This window comes from Tachypleus tridentatus, chromosome 8, assembly GCF_004210375.1.
Source record: "Tachypleus tridentatus isolate NWPU-2018 chromosome 8, ASM421037v1, whole genome shotgun sequence".
Classification (NCBI taxonomy): domain Eukaryota; kingdom Metazoa; phylum Arthropoda; class Merostomata; order Xiphosura; family Limulidae; genus Tachypleus; species Tachypleus tridentatus.
Window position 1 is genome coordinate 59,045,877 of NC_134832.1, and position 21,629 is coordinate 59,067,505.

The 21,629-nt window shown below is 34.7% G+C and overlaps 1 protein-coding gene across 5 annotated transcripts in view; it reads right to left on the reverse strand.

The window, feature by feature from the left end:
* LOC143222453 (homer protein homolog 1-like) overlaps positions 1 to 21,629 on the reverse strand; it is a 257,753-nt gene that overhangs the window by 18,999 nt on the left and 217,125 nt on the right. For all 5 annotated transcript variants that reach the window (XM_076449000.1, XM_076448998.1, XM_076448999.1 and 2 more), the window contains one exon: positions 3,311 to 3,646. In XM_076449000.1, the coding sequence (XP_076305115.1) occupies positions 3,311 to 3,646 (336 nt within the window). The remainder of the gene's footprint in view (positions 1 to 3,310; positions 3,647 to 21,629) is intronic.

Sequence of the window (21,629 nt, forward strand, 5' to 3'; positions counted from 1 at the left end):
CATACTACATATCAACTACAGCAGTATAACATAATAAAACTATTTCATATCATACTACATATCAACTACAGCAGTATAACATGATAAAACTATATCAAATCATACTACATATCAACTACAGCAGTATAACATAATAAAACTATTTCACATCATACTACATATCAACTACAACAGTATAGCATAATAAAACTATATCAAATCATACTACATATCAACTACAGCAGTATAACATAATAAAACTATTTCACATCATACTACATATCAACTGCAGCAGTATAGCATAATAAAACTATATCAAATCATACTACATATCAACTACAGCAGTATAACATAATAAAACTATATCATATCATACTACATATCAAGTACAGCAGTATAACGTAATAAAACTATATCATATCATACTACATATCAAGTACAGCAGTATAACGTAATAAAACTATATCATATCAACTACAGCAGTATAACATAATAAAACTATATCAAATCATACTACATATCAACTACAGCAGTATAACATAAAACTATATCATATCATACTACATATCAACTACAGCAGTATAACGTAATAAAACTATATCATATCAACTACAGCAGTATAGCATAATAAAACTATATCACATCATACTACATATCAACTACAGCAGTATAGCATAATAAAACTATATCATATCATACTACATATCAACTACAGCAGTATAACATACTAAAACTATTTCACATCATACTACATATCAACTACAGCAGTATAGCATAATAAAACTATATCATATCATACTACATATCAACTACAGCAGTATAACATAATAAAACTATTTCACATCATACTACATATCAACTACAGCAGTATAACGTAATAAAACTATATCACATCATACTACATATCAACTACAGCAGTATAGCATAATAAAACTATATCACATCATACTACATATCAACTACAGCAGTATAGCATAATAAAACTATATCACATCATACTACATATCAACTACAGCAGTATAACATAATAAAACTATATCATATCATACTACATATCAACTACAGCAGTATAGCATAATAAAACTATATCATATCATACTACATATCAACTACAGCAGTATAGCATAATAAAACTTTCATATCATACTACATATCAACTACAGCAGTATAACATAATAAAACTATATCATATCATACTACATATCAACTACAGCAGTATAACATAATAAAACTATTTCACATCATACTACACATCAACTACAACAGTATAGCACAATAAAACTATTTCACATCATACTACATATCAACTACAGCAGTATAACATAATAAAACTATTTCACATCATACCACACATCAACTACAGCAGTATAGCACAATAAAACTATTTCACATCATACTACATATCAACTACAGCAGTATAACATAATAAAACTATTTCACATCATACTACATATCAACTACAGCAGTATAACATAATAAAACTATATCAAATCATACTACATATCAACTACAGCAGTATAACATAATAAAACTATTTCATATCATACTACATATCAACTACAGCAGTATAACATGATAAAACTATATCAAATCATACTACATATCAACTACAGCAGTATAACATAATAAAACTATTTCACATCATACTACATATCAACTACAACAGTATAGCATAATAAAACTATATCAAATCATACTACATATCAACTACAGCAGTATAACATAATAAAACTATTTCACATCATACTACATATCAACTGCAGCAGTATAGCATAATAAAACTATATCAAATCATACTACATATCAACTACAGCAGTATAACATAATAAAACTATATCATATCATACTACATATCAACTACAGCAGTATAACGTAATAAAACTATATCATATCAACTACAGCAGTATAACATAATAAAACTATTTCGCATCATACTACATATCAACTACAGCAGTATAACATAATAAAACTATATCAAATCATACTACATATCAACTACAGCAGTATAACATAAAACTATATCATATCATACTACATATCAACTACAGCAGTATAACGTAATAAAACTACATCATATCATACTACATATCAACTACAGCAGTATAACGTAATAAAACTATATCATATCAACTACAGCAGTATAGCATAATAAAACTATATCACATCATACTACATATCAACTACAGCAGTATAGCATAATAAAACTATATCATATCATACTACATATCAACTACAGCAGTATAACATACTAAAACTATTTCACATCATACTACATATCAACTACAGCAGTATAGCATAATAAAACTATATCATATCATACTACATATCAACTACAGCAGTATAACATAATAAAACTATTTCACATCATACTACATATCAACTACAGCAGTATAACGTAATAAAACTATATCACATCATACTCCATATCAACTACAGCAGTATAGCATAATAAAACTATATCACATCATACTACATATCAACTACAGCAGTATAGCATAATAAAACTATTTTACATCATACTACATATCAACTACAGCAGTATAACATAATAAAACTATATCATATCATACTACATATTAACTACAGCAGTATAGCATAATAAAACTATTTCACATCATACTACATATCAACTACAGCAGTATAGCATAATAAAACTATATCACATACTACATATCAACTACAGCAGTATAGCATAATAAAACTATATCACATCATACTACATATAAACTACAGCAGTATAGCATAATAAAACTATTTCACATCATACTGTTTATTAACTACAACAGTATAACGTTATAAAACTATTCATTAACTTCAACAGAGAATTAGCATATCTTTTACATGTAAAGCAATTATTTGAATCAGGCCTTCATGTTCACCATAATCTATATTCCAAAGTTATTAACATTCTGTGATAGAGTTGAAGTTCTGAAGAACCATGCCTCAAGTTAAAAAAGATTCATTACTTTAATGGAAAATAAGGTCAGGAGGGCTAATTGATGAAGTTTTAAGGAAACATGTGTGCATGAGGTTTTAAACTCGGATATAGTTTCGGTTTAATTAATCATTCAATGTCGTGGACCTTACGCTCATTGATTTTCTCTTAGCTCTGTTTGTTAAGATTGTTGAAGACAAATTAGAAGAGAGATAAGCAGTAACAGAGAGAAACAGATAGAAACAATTCTATCCACAATTAAAGTACGTGTACGCGGATGAGATCCATGTACGTAGAGGTTTGGAAAACAAAAATAACAGGATAAAAATGGCAAATATAGAGATATATGTATATAGCAACAAAATGACAAATTCTACACCATCTGTAAAGACATACCTTTCCAGATTGGAGTCGAGAGAGGCTTTGACTTCGCTGGTGAGGAACAAGAGGAGACTTCAGACTATTTATTTCATTCTGGGTACTTGCAGAGTAAGATGAAGAGAGACTAATCTGATCTATTTGGTTGGTTACACTATTTACAGGCTGTTCTTCAGTTGGCTTCTTCTCAGAAGGGGCTGGTTGTTGTTTCGCTTGACTCCTGGTGCTGCTGGGGGAACCACTCCCAGAAGTAGATGGAGTTATGCTACTACCATTGACTTGAGCTTGATGGGATTTCTGGTGAACTGATGCTTGTCTTGTTGCTTCCTTTACTTCCTGGAACTTCTCAATAAACTACAGAGAAATTTAGAAGAAACTTAGAACCTTTATCCTACCCTCTGTTTACTTGGAATGCAATGAAAATACCTTCAAAAGGTATAGAGTGGTTACTACATGAAGAGCTTTAGAAATATGCTGTCACTTGTATTTATCTTAAGATCACAAGTTCCCAAAGATACATGTAAAAGATAGTGGCTTGGCAAAGTTTAAAAGGAATTATTTCAGTGCTTATACAAGTTACTGAAAACTACACAGTGGATTGCTTTAGCAGCTAATTCTTAGAATTATCAATTTAACAATTTTGCCTGCCTTAGTCCACACGTATTAAATACTATGTTCATATATAATGCAAGGTAACTACATACTTGTCTTTGAAGAAAAGAAACAATCAACAGCGCTATAGCCAAACACTTCGATTTCGTCATTCAAAACGTTTTTCTTGTGATCCATTTTGAAGATTGCTTCTTAAATATTTTATGTTGTATATCTGGATATGACGCGTGATTTTATTTTGTCAAAATGTTTTTCACCAGAACGTTTAATTTAATCAGGAAAGGGAAACATTATGCTAAGCTGTCTATTATTCAACCCTGATGTAGCCCTTTCACGACTCCGAATGATTTCCTAAAGAACGAAACGTGCTTTACCCACTTTAATTAGCTTGTTGTAAAACACAAATTAAATTTGAAGTCTGCTGTTATAGCTTTGCCACCTATAAACAACAGCGAAATACTGTAGCAACGCTTTCAGTATACTCAAGTTAGAAAGAATTAAAAACAAAATGAAATGCTTTTCTCCAAATTGAAAATCATCGAATGCGTTTAGAACGCCATTTTGTGATTGCAACGCACCGTGAACGATGACGTTCAGCTTAGAGTTAACACTGCACAGCACATGAAAAGAAAATTAACATCAATAATTGCATCCGCTACTGAGATGTCTTTTTGCATCAAAGCGAAACTCATTTGTATTCTAGAAATGTAGTAAGATTAATTTCTATACTCTGGCAATCGAAAAAAGACATTTTGTTTTTGAGAAACCTGGAAACGCACTGATTAAGCAAATGAATTTGTGCACGGGAAGAAGCAAAGTGTGCAACAACATCATTTTTTTCTCATCATTCCAGTTAAAATGCTAGTTCTGCAAGCTTCTAAATATATGTACGTTAACTGAACATATATTTCATTCGTTCTTCAAGGAAATTACTTCGACACAATTTCGATCTGATTATAGCAGCAGGAAGACCATAATTAAACAACCCGTGATCCTTAAGAACACTGAGGGTTGACCTATTCAGTACATTTCTTAAGAAAGAAAGTAGTCCATTCTTGGAAAAAATAGGGGACCAATAGAGAAAGACGGCGATTTTCCTCGCCATCAATGAAGAGAGAAGGCAAAGCTTCATATTCGTAAATGAAGAAAAAGAGGGAAAATTTCCTCGATTCATCCTGGAAGAAGAATATAGGTAAGCCTATATTCCTGGTCATCACTGAGAAAGAAAGTAATTTATCTGATAGATTCCGAATAAAAAGTATGTGAACTTTCTGGCCATAACTGAAGAATTTGTTTTTCCAGGTTCATCTCTATTTGTTAGTAATTAAAAACAAAGCTACATAATGGGTTATCAGTGTTCTGTTCGCCACGGGTATTGAAGTTTGATATATGCCCTGCTTTTCTTTATTTTTTAAAAATACGCCTATAGCTAAACGAGGGCTGTCTGCGCTAGTTGTCCCTAATTTAGCAGTATAAGACTAGATGGAAGGCAGCTAGTCATCACCACCCACCGCCAGCTCTTGGGCTACTCTTTTACTAATGAATAATGACATTGGCTGTCACATTATAATACATGTTATAAAAGAGGCAAGCATGTTTGGTATGACGGGGATTCGAACACGCAACCCTCAGATCAGTCAAGCGCTCTAATCATCTAGCTATGCCAGCCCAGCTTAGAACACGTAGTGTCCAGATATGATCATAATGAAAGTAGGATTTTTATTGTCCTGTGCATACATATATATAAATATGAATATAACGCTACATCAGAGATTTCGCAATCTTTTTTAATCACACACTACGTATGGTAAATTTAGTTTATATTTGCGCTCTCCCAAAAAACAAACAAACAAACAAAAAACACGCCAACTTTTCCCAGAGTGGTTCTCTCGTTAAAAGCGCTGTTAAAAAATAATAATATTATTTTGCAAAATAATATGCTTTTGCAAATTATTGTTCTTTTGAAATTTATTACAGCATCATTCAAATGTTCGCGCCCCACCAGCTGAGAATTGATACACCAAAACATAAAGCAGGATTCTTCTAATAATGCGATGGCCACAAAACAGATTTGGTCGCAATTTACTTGGTAAGCAATTCTCACGTTCGTGATGACGAGACACCCACTTGAAATAAAAATGTTCTCAAGACGGTTGGTACGAATATTAGCACTTTAATTAAAATAAAGTACAGAACAATGTTTCGACCTTCTTAGGTCATCTTCAGGTTAATATAGAGAGACGATTTCAGGCATTATAGAATTTAAACAGATAACACAGTACATAAAGAAACATTATAGACTTGAACTTCTATAATTGCCCCGGTGAAGAAATTCGTGATAACGAGAAACCCACTTGAAGTAAAAATGTATTCTGAACACGACTGGTATGGGAATTGACACTTTGATAAAGTACAGAGCAGCCTGTCTTGAGAATACAATTTTCTATGTTTTTTTGTTGCGATTAACAAACACTAGGGGGACAGACTGATATGTCGGTTAACTAAATGTTACTTTTTCAGTTTTCAGATTCCCCAAGGACTAATTTCTTGTCACTGGTTCTTCTATGTTAAAAATTACAAATCAAATTGATTATAAAATAAATTAGAAAGCTATTTGCATAAATTTCGCATCGAGCTGAAAAAACGGATCGTGTTTTATATGTGAAAGCGAATAATGAATAATTAACATCTACGTTTAAATATTAAAGTGTCATTTAGTAAAAAAAGATCGTTGTTGTTTTGAATTAAGCACAAAGCTACTCAATGGGCTATCTGTGCTCTACCCGTCACGGGTATCGAAACCCGGTTTTTAGCGTTGTAAGTCCGCAGACATACCGCTGAGCCACTGGGGGATAGTAACAAAGAAGAAGAAAAAAACAGTAGAAATCAACAAAAAACAACACGCACGTTGTTTGGTTTAAAAGTAATAATTACATCGTAAGTAAAAACAAAAACCAAAGACAACAAAAATAGTTACATAATATTCACGATTTAAATACAGAATATAAGCTACTTTACAAACGATGCCTACATGATGGGCTATCTGAGCTCTGCCATCATGGGTATCAAAAGCCAGTTTCTAACGTAATAGGTCCGCAGTAAATAAACTGCTATTTTAATGGATAATTAAATGTATTTATCAGACTTAGAAAAGATTTATCTGCAGTTTATAGTATTTTATTTAGAATACCCTACATACGATATTACTTCACATAAACAACTATATATAATGAAGAAAACAATTCATCCGAAAGGCTCAAAGCTTACTTTTCTATTGTATAACCCCTTTCACCATGTCTGAAAGACTAATTAAGGAAGCAGAGAAATTATATATTGGAATATTTAAATGAAAACACATTCATGAAACGTATAATTAAAGAAGTAACAGCAGCCATCTTTAAGCCGATGAATGCACAGTGAGAGGGGCTTGTATTAAACAATGTGTATGTGATACAGCACAATTAGAGCTAATGTTAACCGACAACATCTTTAGAATCTGTCGACAATGCCAGCGATATGCTAAAGTAGACACATATAATCTCCCCTTCAGTAAACTTTCTGCATGTGTTCAACCAGCTAATTAACATGAGTTACAGTAATGAATTTGTAGTTTATTAATAGCTTTTGCCAAGCCATCAATTAAGACTCGTCAAGCACGACAATTTTAAATTTACGAACACAATCGGAATATTTTCGTGTTCATTAATAACTTTTACTATGCCGTCAATTACAGTGAAACTATGAAAATTAAATTTTAAATTTACGAATCGAACGTACGTGGGTTAAACAGTGCAAGTTTAAAAACCATTCGTCTCTAATTTTGCGTTAGTGACTAAAGAATTTGTGTTTTTGAATTTCGCGCAAAGCTACACGAGGGCTATCTTGGATAACCGTCCTTAATTTAGCAGTGTAAGACAAGAGGGAAGGCAGCTAGTCATCACCACTCACCGCCAATTCCTGGGCTGCTCTTTTACCAACGAATAGTGGGATTGATGGTAACATTATAATGTCCCCATGGCTGAAAGGGCAAGCGTGCCAGACTTGACCAGAGAGAAAATATCGAAACAGCAGCGCCAGCTATAACAAAGACTTGGAATTTAAAAAAAAAACAACTACACTGATTGGCACTTTTTAAAAGCGTCTACATAATAAAGTGTGGAAAATGTTCAGCGGCATCACGTCTCGAACCTAGAATCCTTCTCTCCATATCTCGATGATGAAGCTACAGAAGAAAGGTAAAATTGGTTCGGACTTTCTGTAGTGTGCTCTTCACGGTGCGAATGATTATACTAAAACCTCATAATTATTCACGAACTAAACCATACTGGTTCACAAATCCTTTTTAAGTTTTTCAACTGTTTGTGGGGTGGGAAATTGACTTATTACAAAAACTGCTTTAAATCAGATTGAGAAATTTAATCAAACCAATCATAATATTCAACATAAAAATAAAAATGCAAGGAAAATAATTTAGCAGTTACGATCAAAAGACAAGTTAATAGTTAAATATGGTGATTAACATACCCAACATGTGTTTTTGAGACAGATATACAAGGTTTTCAGTGTTTGGTTGACGAGACACTGTCGACCCTCACTGGAAAATTTGACTTTAAACATTAACCTCGATAAGTATGTTAACTGAAAATTCCTTCGTGTCTGGAAAAGTTGCTCAAGGAGGCAATTTCAGTTTTTTTTCCCTTTCATAAAGATAATTACGGTTTGGAAAGTCGAGCAATGTATACGTATCTTAGATACAGCGCTTAACAACTGCCAGCACGTGGTACAACCAGTCGCAGGTGACGAATTCCCTCTCGAGCGTTACCACGTAGTAATTTATAACACAGCAGAGCAATTACTAGTTATTTTTAAAATTATGATGATGGGTAAAAAAAACTGAATTATTGTGAAATCAATATTGAGAAATATGTTTAATAATTACGCAAACTGTATTTATTTAACATATCTCAGTAACCAAGGAGGATGAACAAAGTTTCTATGGCTGACTCGCTCCTACATTAGGACTTGCTAGCCCTAACGGTTAATGTGATGTACTATGAAGCAAAAGTGAGTGAACCCCTTATTTTAGCATTTAATTCTGTAGACTTACTACTATCTCACCGAGAGAGGGGACAGGAAATCAAGGATTCAAGTTTCGACTCCAGATTCTGAAAACGAAAAACAACATTAAAATTATTCTCACTTCACATTTTGGGAATCAAATCCCACTATTCGATCAAAGTTGCCCATGAGTTGGCGGTTGGTGTTGTTAACTATCACCATTCCCTTTACTCAGTTCAGAATTATAGACGGTTACTACAGACAGCCGCGGTCTAGCTTTGTGAAAACACCCGAGACGAAACAAACAAGTTACTTCCGAAAAGGATATTTTCCTTTTATAAAAGCACAGATAGCCAGCTTATTGTACAGCTTTGTGCTTATTTTATAAATAAATAAAACCTTTTTAAAAGTTTGTACGTAAAATTAGTTTTTACTATTTTAGGAATTATTTGCAAAGGTAGCAGTAAAATAACACACAAGTAAAAATAAATTTATCAAAGGTTTCTATGTTCTATATTTAATTTGTTTTTTTACGAGCTTTGCTGTTAAGAAAGGCCATTAACTGGATTGGTGTTAACACGCCACGTGAAGTTTCATGCAAGTTAGTAAAGCGGGTATTTCACGCATCAAACAATTACAGTGTATTTTAACGTGGCATCAGCTGCATGAGGAACATTAATAGTGTCACTTGTAATAAATCAAAATTTAATGGCACATTCATACAGATTAAGGCCAGTATGTAGCGATAAAAAGTTTTGTGCTAAAACGTTAACCAAATTCTAATACATTTCCTGCCATAAGATTATGCGTGCACATGTAGACTACACTTCAAGCAATTGTTTATAACTACCACACATTTCCACGAAAATTAGAAAACACCACAAACAAATCTATGAAATTTCACGTACAAAAAATGTATGATGATAATAATAATCATAACTTACAGAAGTGTAGGAAGCAAACTGAAAGTCGTGGGGGGTACATACGACCGAGCGAAGAGAAGGAATGTGCTCCACAGGACTCGCTCAGAGCCATGGAAACTCTTGGGTAGGAATGTGCTCCACAGAACTCGCTCAGAGCCATGGAAACTCTTGGGTAGGAATGCGCTCCACAGGTCTCGCTTAGAGTCATGGAAACTCTTGAGTAGGAATGTGCTCCACAGAACTCGCTCAGAGCCATGGAAACTCTTGGGTAGGAATGTGCGCCATAGTACTCGCTCAGAGCCATGGAAACTCTTGGGTGGGAATGTGCTCCACAGGACTCGCTCAGAGCCATGGAAACTCTTGGGTAGGAATGTGCTCCACAAGACTCGCTCAGAGCCATGGAAACTCTTAAATAGGAATGTGCTCCACAGGACTCGCTCAGAGCCATGGAAACTCTTGGGTAGGAATGCGCTCCACAGGACTCGCTCAGAGCCATGGAAACTCTTGAGTAGGAATGTGCTCCACAGAATGGAAACTCTTGCTCAGGAGCCATGGAAACTCTTGGGTAGGAATGTGCGCCATGGTACTCGCTCAGAGCCATGGAAACTCTTGGGTGGAATGTGCTCCACAGGACTCGCTCAGAGCCATGGAAACTCTTGGGTGGGAATGTGCTCCACAGGACTCGCTCAGAGCCATGGAAACTCTTGAGTAGGAATGTGCTCCACAGGACTCGCTCAGAGCCATGGAAACTCTTGGGTAGGAATGCGCTCCACAGGACTCGCTCAGAGCCATGGAAACTCTTGGGTAGGAATGCGCTCCACAGGACTCGCTCAGAGCCATGGAAACTCTTGGGTAGGAATGCGCTCCACAGGACTCGCTTAGAGCCATGGAAACTCTTGAGTAGGAATGTGCTCCACAGGACTCGCTCAGAGCCATGGAAACTCTTGAGTAGGAATGTGCTCCACAGAACTCGCTCAGAGCCATGGAAACTCTTGAGTAGGAATGTGCTCCACAGAACTCGCTCAGAGCCATGGAAACTTTTGGGTAGGAATGTGCTCCACAGGACTCGCTCAGAGCCATTGAATATCTTGGGTTCTGGATTAAATTTTAAGTGTTCTCCTGCCTTTTCTCAGAGGCGTTTTAATAACTCTGAAGTATTTTTACTGACACAGATTGAAAAGTAACAGCCCTATCCTTATGCTTTGTACGCCATTGATTAAAAATGGTAAAGTAACATAGTTATGGAATATCCAGAAACTGTTCTCTTTTTGTTAAATCTTTCTTATATCGTTACAAAAACAATTCAGTTAGAAACTTTAATGTTCAAATTCAGTGTAGTTGTAGTAATACATGTACCAGCTCAAGCCTGTCTTATATCGTTACAAAAACAATTCAGTTAGAAGCTTTACTGTTCAAATTCAGTGTAGTTGTAGTAATCCATGTACCAGCTCAAACCTGTCTTATATCGTTACAAAAACAATTCAGTTAGAAGCTTTACTGTTCAAATTCAGCGTAGTTATAGAAATACATGTACCAGCTCAAGTCTGTTCCTCGTTTCACCTGGTGGTGATTGCTAATTCTATATCCTATGATGAAAATAAGAAGTCCTATAACTCGAGCAGACATTCTTCATCGAAGACAGAGTCATGAAGAAAGGTCTACCTGTCGAAAACGGTCGAGGTGAAAGGTTTCTTATTTTTATCCTGTATTGAGTTGTAACTGCACGTGTTTTCCTGGCATTATGAACTAATCCTTGTGATGTTATGGTGGAAAGCTGTTACTTCATATGGTTCAAAATAATCACGCATCATACGAATACGAAGTTAAGTATAGCTCATAATTTACATTAGGATTTTAACGCTGTTTAGTATAACTCAAAGTTTACACTAGAACTTTCACGTTATTTAGTATAACTCAGGGCCCGGCATGGCCAGGTGGGTTAAGGCGTTAGACTCGTAATATGAGGGTCGCGGGTTCGAAACCCCATCGCATCAAACATGCTCGCTCTTTCAGCTGTGGGGGCGTTATAATGTGGCGGTCAATCCCACTATCCGTTAGTAAAAGTGTAGCTCAAGAGTTGGCGATGGGCGGTAATGACCAGCTGCCTTCCCTCTAGTCTTACACTGCTAAATTAGGGACGGCTAGCGCAGATAGCCCTCGTGTAGCTTTGCGCGAAATTAAAAACAATAAAAGTATAACTCAATGTTTACACTAGACCGTTCAAGCTGTTGAGACAAATCATAATTTACACAAATAATACTCGCAATACTGATACTGATATTAGTAGTACTCGATATTATATTGAACGCAAAGTTTTTCAGAACTTGGATACATATTTATTATATTTTTTCCATAATAAGCTTCGTAGTTTCATCTGATAACATACACAAAATAAGTTAGCACTTATAATCAAGCTGAAGAGGCGAGTACTTCCCACGCCGTAAGTTATCAAACACAGGAAACAACGAATTTCTACGGTGCTCACTATAATATAGTATACATACATACATATAAAAATGTATACACTTTTTCCTTCGGCAAACTTAGTACTCTAGGTTATTTATTTATATTTTAAAAGTTTGGCTACAATTAGAAAACAAAACAAAATCCTTTTGCGACTGTATACGTTGATACAGCCTTGAAGTCTGGAATTGAGTGATTAGTACAGCTGTTATCAGATCAATTCGCGTTCAGTCAACTGCTTCAGTGATGTTGAAATCTGATTAAGAAACGGCCAAACATGTTTACTATTGGACTGAATTCTAGTAACGTAAACAGTTATGGGAAGCCAGCAACAGTTTCCTTCAGAGGTTGACTCACGTTGGTTTGATTGTAACACAAGGAAATATTGGTATTCTACACACCAAATACCCTGGATATTTTCCCAAATGTAAATTATCCGGGTAAAATAACATGGTAATTACAACTAGCATCGAATGAAAAATAACACAGTTTTTATCATTCCTTCTCAGCTTAGCAACACTTGTAATTGATTATGTACAAACTAATACATTAGGTTATCTGTTCTCTGGCTTCCGCGGTTGTGAAAACCCATTTTTTTTTTTTTTAGTGTTATAAGCCCCAGTCCCAAGGCTTACCTCTGAACTACTGGGAAGGGGTCAAATGTTACGAAATTAATTAATTGCATAATATGATTTTAAATTTCAAACATCTAATAGTTATATCCATAACGTGTCTTTCAAGCTTTCGTGAAATTATAAAGAACGGAAAAGTAGCCGACGGTTAAGAAACTTCGAGGAAACTTTGTCAACGTGAATGAATTAAAACAGAAATGAACAGACACATTTGCGCCTCGTTAACAAGAAATACCAATACCTCTGTCATTTTCATGTTTGTTTTCGACATTAATACTTTTAAAAAACGAAAATTATTAATTTTATATGTACTTAACTGATATAATAAATAATGTATTCTAATTCCTATTATAACAACATTAATAATTTATTTTACCCCATGCATGTATGTATATCAAGCGATATTGAACAAAACAACACAAATATGACAATAACAGAACTTGTTTGTTTGGGAACAAAACTATATTTGGACTACTGCTGTGTCTTCTGCTGGGAATTGAATCCCGGTTTTTAGTGTTGTAAGTCCGTAAACTTACCATTGTCTCACCGGAATTTATCCGGAAATTCGGATGCATAATCACATCTTATAAACCACAAAGTGATAACTGTGGTTATAAGCTCATTTAAGTACCCAGTGTATACAGATTATTCGTTTTCAAGTCACGACTTGTTTAAAATGGAATATATAAATTTTCAGCATTATGTTTTTTCATTTCTTCATACCAAATACCATCTTCCATAAAAATTCACAGCGGCTTTTATATATCTGATGCTTTGGCGTTTGAAGAAGTGTTGGCTATGAGGTCTGAGCAGGATTCTGTCCATAAATACAAGTACTTTGTAAAACAATATATACATGTATACACGCAGGCAACTACTATATCGCTTGCAAGAAATCTTAGCACCAATCACCACCGAAACCTTGACGACTTAATCGCGACTTTTGCGAAGCGAATACATTTTGAAATAATGGCCACTTAAGGATACGGAAACAATTCTGGCTGAACTGTGTGAACCCTAAATGGCTGTAATTGAGCTCCGTGTAGGCTGCATTCTATGCAATTATGTCAAATTTATTTTAAACACTTATCAACAGTAAGATATAAATAAATACGTTCAAGAGATCAACGCAGGAGTTTTCTGGTCAGAAGTTGTACGTAAATCGGAAAGAGGTGAGATCTTTACTATTAGAAACCTGGAGGGATTAAAGTGGAGGAAATCAGAACTTTTGTAAAGGCTGAGCTCAAGACACAACAGAAAAAGATCGCCTGAAACATATCACGGAACAAAATTTTGTGTATTGTTTGTTTGTTTTTGAATTTCGCGCAAAGCTACACGAGGGCTATCTGCGCTAGCTGTCCCTAATTTAGCAGTGTAAGACCAGAGGAAAGGCAGCTAGTCATCACCACCCACCGTCAACTCTTGGGTTACTCTTTTACCAACGAATAGTGGGATTGATGATAAGATTATAACGCCCCCACGAGTGAAAGATCGAGCATATTTGGTGTGATGGGGATTCGAACCCGCGACCCTCAGATTACGAGGCGAACGCCTTAACCACTTGGCCACGTTGGGCCAAGTTATGTGTAAGCCTTACTAAAGCGGCTCTGTAGTTATTCATGGTAAGGACGTTTGATGACATATGCATTTAATGTTTCAGTCTTACATAAAACGTAAATCCAACGTGTTTATTAATATCATTACAAACTGTAGACCAAAGGTTCGAACATTACAAAATACATAGAAAGAGTTACACATTTTGGGGTTGTTGATTCGTTGTAAGAGTAACCGTCAAATCCCAGTATTTAATATGAAAAAATTAGCCCAAACGTTTATCACTTTGAAATTGGAGACGGCTAGCGTAGATAGCCTTTGTGTAGTTTCGCGTGAAATCTCATAAAGAAAATCCACGTTTATTATAGGATTATGTAATATTTATTGTTGGATATCATTGGCTTATCTCGAAGAATCGTAGGCTATACATTCATTGAATTATCTGTAAGGATCATAATCTGTGCATTTATTGCATTATTTCTAATAGTTGTAAGCTACAGTCCTCATTGAATTATTTGTAAGGATCATAATCTGTCCTCATTGAATTATTTGTAAGGATCATAATCTGTGCATTTATTGCATTATTTCTAATAGTTGTAAGCTACAGTCCTCATTGAATTATTTGTAAGGATCATAATCTGTGCATTTATTGCATTATTTCTAATAGTTGTAAGCTACAGTCCTCATTGAATTATCTGTAAGGATCATAATCTGTGCATTTATTGCATTATTTCTAACAGTTGTAAGCTACAGTCCTCATTGAATTATTTGTAAGGATCATAATCTGTGCATTTATTGCATTATTTCTAATAGTTGTAAGCTACAGTCCTCATTGAATTATCTGTAAGGATCATAATCTGTGCATTTATTGCATTATTTCTAACAGTTGTAAGCTACAGTCCTCATTGAATTATCTGTAAGGATCATAATCTGTGCATTTATTGCATTATTTCTAACAGTTGTAAGCTACAGTCCTCATTGAATTATCTGTAAGGATCATAATCTGTGCATTTATTGCATTATTTCTAATAGTTGTAAGCTACAGTCCTCATTGAATTATTTGCAAGCGACGTAAGCTGCACATAGATTTCATTTCACCAAAAGTCTATTATTCTAAAAATCTTGACAGTTGAATGTCGATGAAATTATTTGCCTGTATGTCATTTACACAATAGTACAGTTTAGCGAAAACAACTAAAAAACAGATATATTTATTTTAGACTGTTTGTAAAAAATAACTGAAATAGAAGAACAGAGGACTGTTTAACTGTCTCACTCCAGTTCAAAATGAGGTATTTGAGATAAAATTCTCCACTTTATTTTTGAAGGTCTAAAACATATTAATAACTGAAACAAACAAACAGCAATACCATGTATTATAATGACAAATAATAAGAAAGCGTTTTGTAAATATAAAATGACGCAGATATTGCAATGCCGTAAAGAATACAAATGAGAATACATGGATGACAACAGTTATACATAGATCATCCCTACATGATTTTCAGTATTAAAATTTAATATTACACTGTAAAGTCACAAGTACAAAATGGTCGCAAGGTCGGTCAATTCGATCGACCTCGCAGCGAATATCTTTAATAATCAAGAAATATTGTGACTTGGCTTGGTTTTCCTTGTAGGCAAGTCTCTAGGCTCTCAGTTATACTACACTGATGCCTTCTCTGACATGATCATGATATTATGATAAACTAATTGCATACCAATAACCAGAAATACGCAAGTTCCAACTGTAGTAACATTAAAGACGAATAAGCATTTTACAGTGTAATATTAAATTTTAATATTGAAAATCATGTTAGGATAATCTATGAAAAGCAGCTATCATCATTATATTATTGTTTGAATTGTTTCAGCAGAGCCACATTAACATCACATTACATTTACAAAATGTTTTTATTGCTTGTTTGATGAGGTTTTTTCCCTGAATAAAAATTAATGTATTCTATGAATGTGTATAATAAAATTCAATACTGTGTTTATTGAATTTTCTCTCTTCTACATTATATATAATACAGGAGTTGACTCCATAGAGATACTGATTGTATAGTGAACATTGAGTATTCTACATATTACAGTAATCTATTACGTGCTGGTAATTCCTGTTTAACACTGTACCTCAGGTTTTAAAGTAAGCTAACTCCAATAGATAATGATAATATAATATTAATTATGATATAATTATGATTTTAAAAAATCAAACAACAAGTTACTACGGCTAAACGATGAGAACGTACACAGTGCACAAACATCTACGATGGATTTTTGTTTAAATTGTCGTTAGTGATAAAATAACACGAAAAAAAAAGAACAATTTGGTCGGTTGTTTACTTTCTGGTTCGATATCTTAGTAATGGTTTCTTGCCTTCTGTTTTGATTTGTTGGGTAGTTTCAGTAGTCAATGTGTGGTGGTCTGGTAGTTGTTCACTTTCTGGTTTGATGTCTTAGTAATAGTTTCTTGCCTTGTTTTTGGGTTTGTTAGGTAGTTTCAGTTGTCAATGTGTGGTGATCTGGTAGTTGTTCACTTTCTGGTTTGATATCTTAGTAATGGTTTCTTGCCTTCTGTTTTGATTTGTTGGGTAGTTCCAGTAGTCAATGTGTGGTGGTCTGGTAGTTGTTCACTTTCTGGTTTGATGTCTCAGTAATGGTTTCTTGCCTTCTGTTTTGATTTGTTGGGTAGTTTCAGTAGTCAATGTGTGGTGATCTGGTAGTTGTTCACTTTCTGGTTTGATATCTTAGTAATGGTTTCTTGCCTTCTGTTTTGATTTGTTGGGTAGTTTCAGTAGTCAATGTGTGGTGATCTGGTAGTTGTTCACTTTCTGGTTTGATGTCTTAGTAATAGTTTCTTGCCTTCTGTTTTGATTTGTTGGGTAGTTTCAGTTGTCAATGTGTGGTGATCTGGTAGTTGTTCACTTTCTGGTTTGATATCTTAGTAATGGTTTCTTGCCTTCTGTTTTGATTTGTTGGGTAGTTTCAGCAGTCAATGTGTGGTGGTCTGGTAGTTGTTCACTTTCTGGTTTGATATCTCAGTAATGGTTTCTTGCCTTCTGTTTTGATTTGTTGGGTAGTTTCAGTTGTCAATGTGTGGTGATCTGGTAGTTGTTCACTTTCTGGTTTGATGTCTTAGTAATAGTTTCTTGCCTTGTTTTTGGGTTTGTTAGGTAGTTTCAGTTGTCAATGTGTGGTGATCTGGTAGTTGTTCACTTTCTGGTTTGATATCTCAGTAATGGTTTCTTGCCTTCTGTTTTGATTTGTTGGGTAGTTTCAGTAGTCAATGTGTGGTGGTCTGGTAGTTGTTCACTTTCTGGTTTGATGTCTCAGTAATGGTTTCTTGCCTTCTGTTTTGATTTGTTGGGTAGTTTCAGTAGTCAATGTGTGGTGGTCTGGTAGTTGTTCACTTTCTGGTTTGATGTCTTAGTAATGGTTTCTTGTCTTGTGTTTTGGGTTTGTTAGGGTAGTTTCAGTAGTCAATGTGTGGTGATCTGGTAGTTGTTCACTTTCTGGTTTGATATCTTAGTAATGGTTTCTTGCCTTCTGTTTTGATTTGTTGGGTAGTTTCAGTAGTCAATGTGTGGTGGTCTGGTAGTTGTTCACTTTCTGGTTTGATGTCTCAGTAATGGTTTCTTGCCTTCTGTTTTGATTTGTTGGGTAGTTTCAGTAGTCAATGTGTGGTGGTCTGGTAGTTGTTCACTTTCTGGTTTGATGTCTTAGTAATGGTTTCTTGCCTTCTGTTTTGATTTGTTGGGTAGTTTCAGCAGTCAATGTGTGGTGGTCTGGTAGTTTCAGTTTGTCAAATGTGTGGTGATCTGGTAGTTGTTCACTTTCTGGTTTGATATCTTAGTAATGGTTTCTTGCCTTCTGTTTTGATTTGTTGGGTAGTTTCAGTAGTCAATGTGTGGTGGTCTGGTAGTTGTTCACTTTCTGGTTCGATATCTTAGTAACAGTTTCTTGCCTTGTTTTTGGGTTTGTTAGGTAGTTTCAGTAGTCAATGTGTGGTGGTCCGGTAGTTGTTCACTTTCTGGTTCGATATCTTAGTAACAGTTTCTTGCCTTGTTTTTGGGTTTGTTAGGTAGTTTCAGTTGTCAATGTGTGGTTATCTGGTAGTTGTTCACTTTCTGGTTTGATATCTTAGTAATGGTTTCTTGCCTTCTGTTTTGATTTGTTGGGTAGTTTCAGTAGTCAATGTGTGGTGGTCTGGTAGTTGTTCACTTTCTGGTTTGATGTCTCAGTAATGGTTTCTTGCCTTCTGTTTTGATTTGTTGGGTAGTTTCAGTAGTCAATGTGTGGTGGTCTGGTAGTTGTTCACTTTCTGGTTTGATGTCTTAGTAATAGTTTCTTGTCTTGTTTTTGGGTTTGTTAGGTAGTTTCAGTAGTCAATGTGTGGTGGTCTGGTAGTTGTTCACTTTCTGGTTTGATGTCTTAGTAATAGTTTCTTGTCTTGTTTTTGGGTTTATTGTGTAAAGAAACAAATAAAAGTGAGAAATAATCATCTTTAAAGTAAACTCTCTGTCACTATTTATTTTCCAACATGAATATTTGTATTATGTTCGTTACTTATCTCGGCCATTTACAAACTCTGACAGTTAAGTTTTGTCTACCCTTATATGCACATACTCCCTACAACATAAATGCATGGGGGCGTGCAATTCATTTTAACGGATGTAAATATCAAAGTCTCATGTTCAACAAATTCCATTTTCTTACATAGCAATGGAAAAATACAGTCACTCCACAATAGACTGTTTATATGTTTCCAGAAAACCTTACGTAAAAATTAATCATTACGCTACATCATGGATGGTTGAGATGAGCCGAACTAACTATCGCCCCCAAATATTTATAATAGGAATAGCAATCAGCCACCTACTGCTAGACCCACCTAATACGTTATTGATGTCAATAAATACAACATATGCTACAAGGCGATTGTGTACTGGATTATATGGGACTGTATGTAATATGTGACTTTAGTATAACAAATGCAGCAAAGTAAACACCAGTCCCAACAACACGTTCAACATAAATGGACATGGCCCTGATAGTGGTATTGTAATTACAACAGTGACTTATGTGGTAACAACACCTTCATCTGCGTGATGTTCAACATTTAACACCAATTCAGGGAAGACTATATCCTCCCAGATCCTGATAAAGTCTTCCCATGTAAATACACATTCCCTACAACAACATATCAAAAGCTCAGCACGATTTTTTTTTTAAAACAAGATCTAACGTTAGATCGTACAAATAACCTAAGTCTATTTATCGGTAATATTAAGTCAAGTTCAGAACTAACTACACCTAAGCAGTACTTAATAAAGGCTTAACTAATGTTAAGACTAAAACAAGTCTGTTATTAGAATTTTTTTTTTTTTTTTTAGGAATCGTGTATTTAAATAGTACTTTTCAACAAATATATTAATTAGATCAATTAGGTCAATGTTATAGTTTCATAATTAATGAATAGCGCAATCACTCTACTTTCTTCTCTAAGCCCTTTCCAGTGGCGGATTTAAGGTCGTGTGTGCCCAGGAGCTAATAACTTTTATATTACATCAAATGTAATTTTACATAGAGTCTTTGTGTGTGTTTTTTTTTCTTATAGCAAAGCCACATCGGGCTATCTGCTGAGCCCACCGCGGGGAATCGAACCCCCAATTTTAGCGTTGTAAATCCGTAGACTTACCGCTGTACTAGAGGGGGGCAATTTTACATAAGATAAAATTATTAAATAGCCCCACTGATACCATTTGACCTGGGGGATGAGCCCCATCTAGCACCTACCTAAATACGACACTGGCTCTTTCAATAGTTGTATTTCGCGTTTAAAAAATAAATTGCATTTAACCACCGTCAGTACGAGTTCCTTAAGTAAAGCTTAAACGGACTGGTCTAAATTAATCGATTTTTAGGAATATTCCAAATAAGATCAATAAAAGAAAACGTTTTTTTTACTTGCACGTTAATTTATTTGTAAAGTTTATGATTATAAGTTAAAACCTTTTACATAAACAAACCCTGAAGTATATGTACACAAAGATTCTTATACACTTTGTGGTTTATTTTCTTGAAGATGGTAGAATTATTTCGACTAAACATATAGATTTCTAATTTTTTTTTTAACTTGTACTTTTAAACTTTACATACAAATTACTGTGCAAGTAACAAAAGAAAGGTTTAATGTCTTGTTTCATTCATTTTATTTAAACTATTTTGAAAAGAACTGTCTGTTTAACGTATTGTAGAAGAGTTTTTAAAAACACTGTTATAACAAGTCGTACCTATAAGTAGCGCAGAGGCATTACAACCAATGAAGTGACGCGCACATTCTCAGTAATGGTGCGGTACAGCTGAAAGTCTGAAGGCTTAGAACACTAAAAATCGAGTGTCGATACCTACCGTTGGAAGGGCACGGAGAGACCATTGTGTAGGTCTGTGCTTATTAATAACCAAATAAAAAAAAGGTCAGATACTTCGTGTGTGTAAACAATTGAAAATGTATAGAAATACTTAAATTTTTTTTGTTTAGATGTATAACTGTAGAATGAATAAACGAACATACGGAGGAAACAAACATGAACGTACATTACAATATATACACATGGGAATGATCTGTATGTTCGTATGTGCAAGCCATCTCTAATTTTGACATGAAAAGAGAGATGAAGATAACTCGTTAATATCACCCACTGCCAACTCTTGAACTATTCTATATAGTAGAATAGTGGGATTTGACAATTAGTTTTATAATGCACACATGGTTCCAAAGTGTTCAGTGCGAAATCTGAAACATTGGATTTACAGGTTTGGCACAATCAGATCACGTTTGATCCGGAAGATTTTTTTTTTTCACTATGGCGCAAAGCACAAGAGCTATTTGCGACGGCCGGGTGATTTGTTTGAAAAGTTAAGCACAAAGCTAGGCAATGGGCTATGTGTGGTCTGCCCACTACGGGTATCGAAGTCCAGTTTCTGGATTCTAAGCCCGCAGACATTCCGCTGTGTCACTAGGGATGTAGGAAGCGGTTTGGAGGAACGATATAATTAACATAGTATGAAATGCTTCCTCTCAGCTCT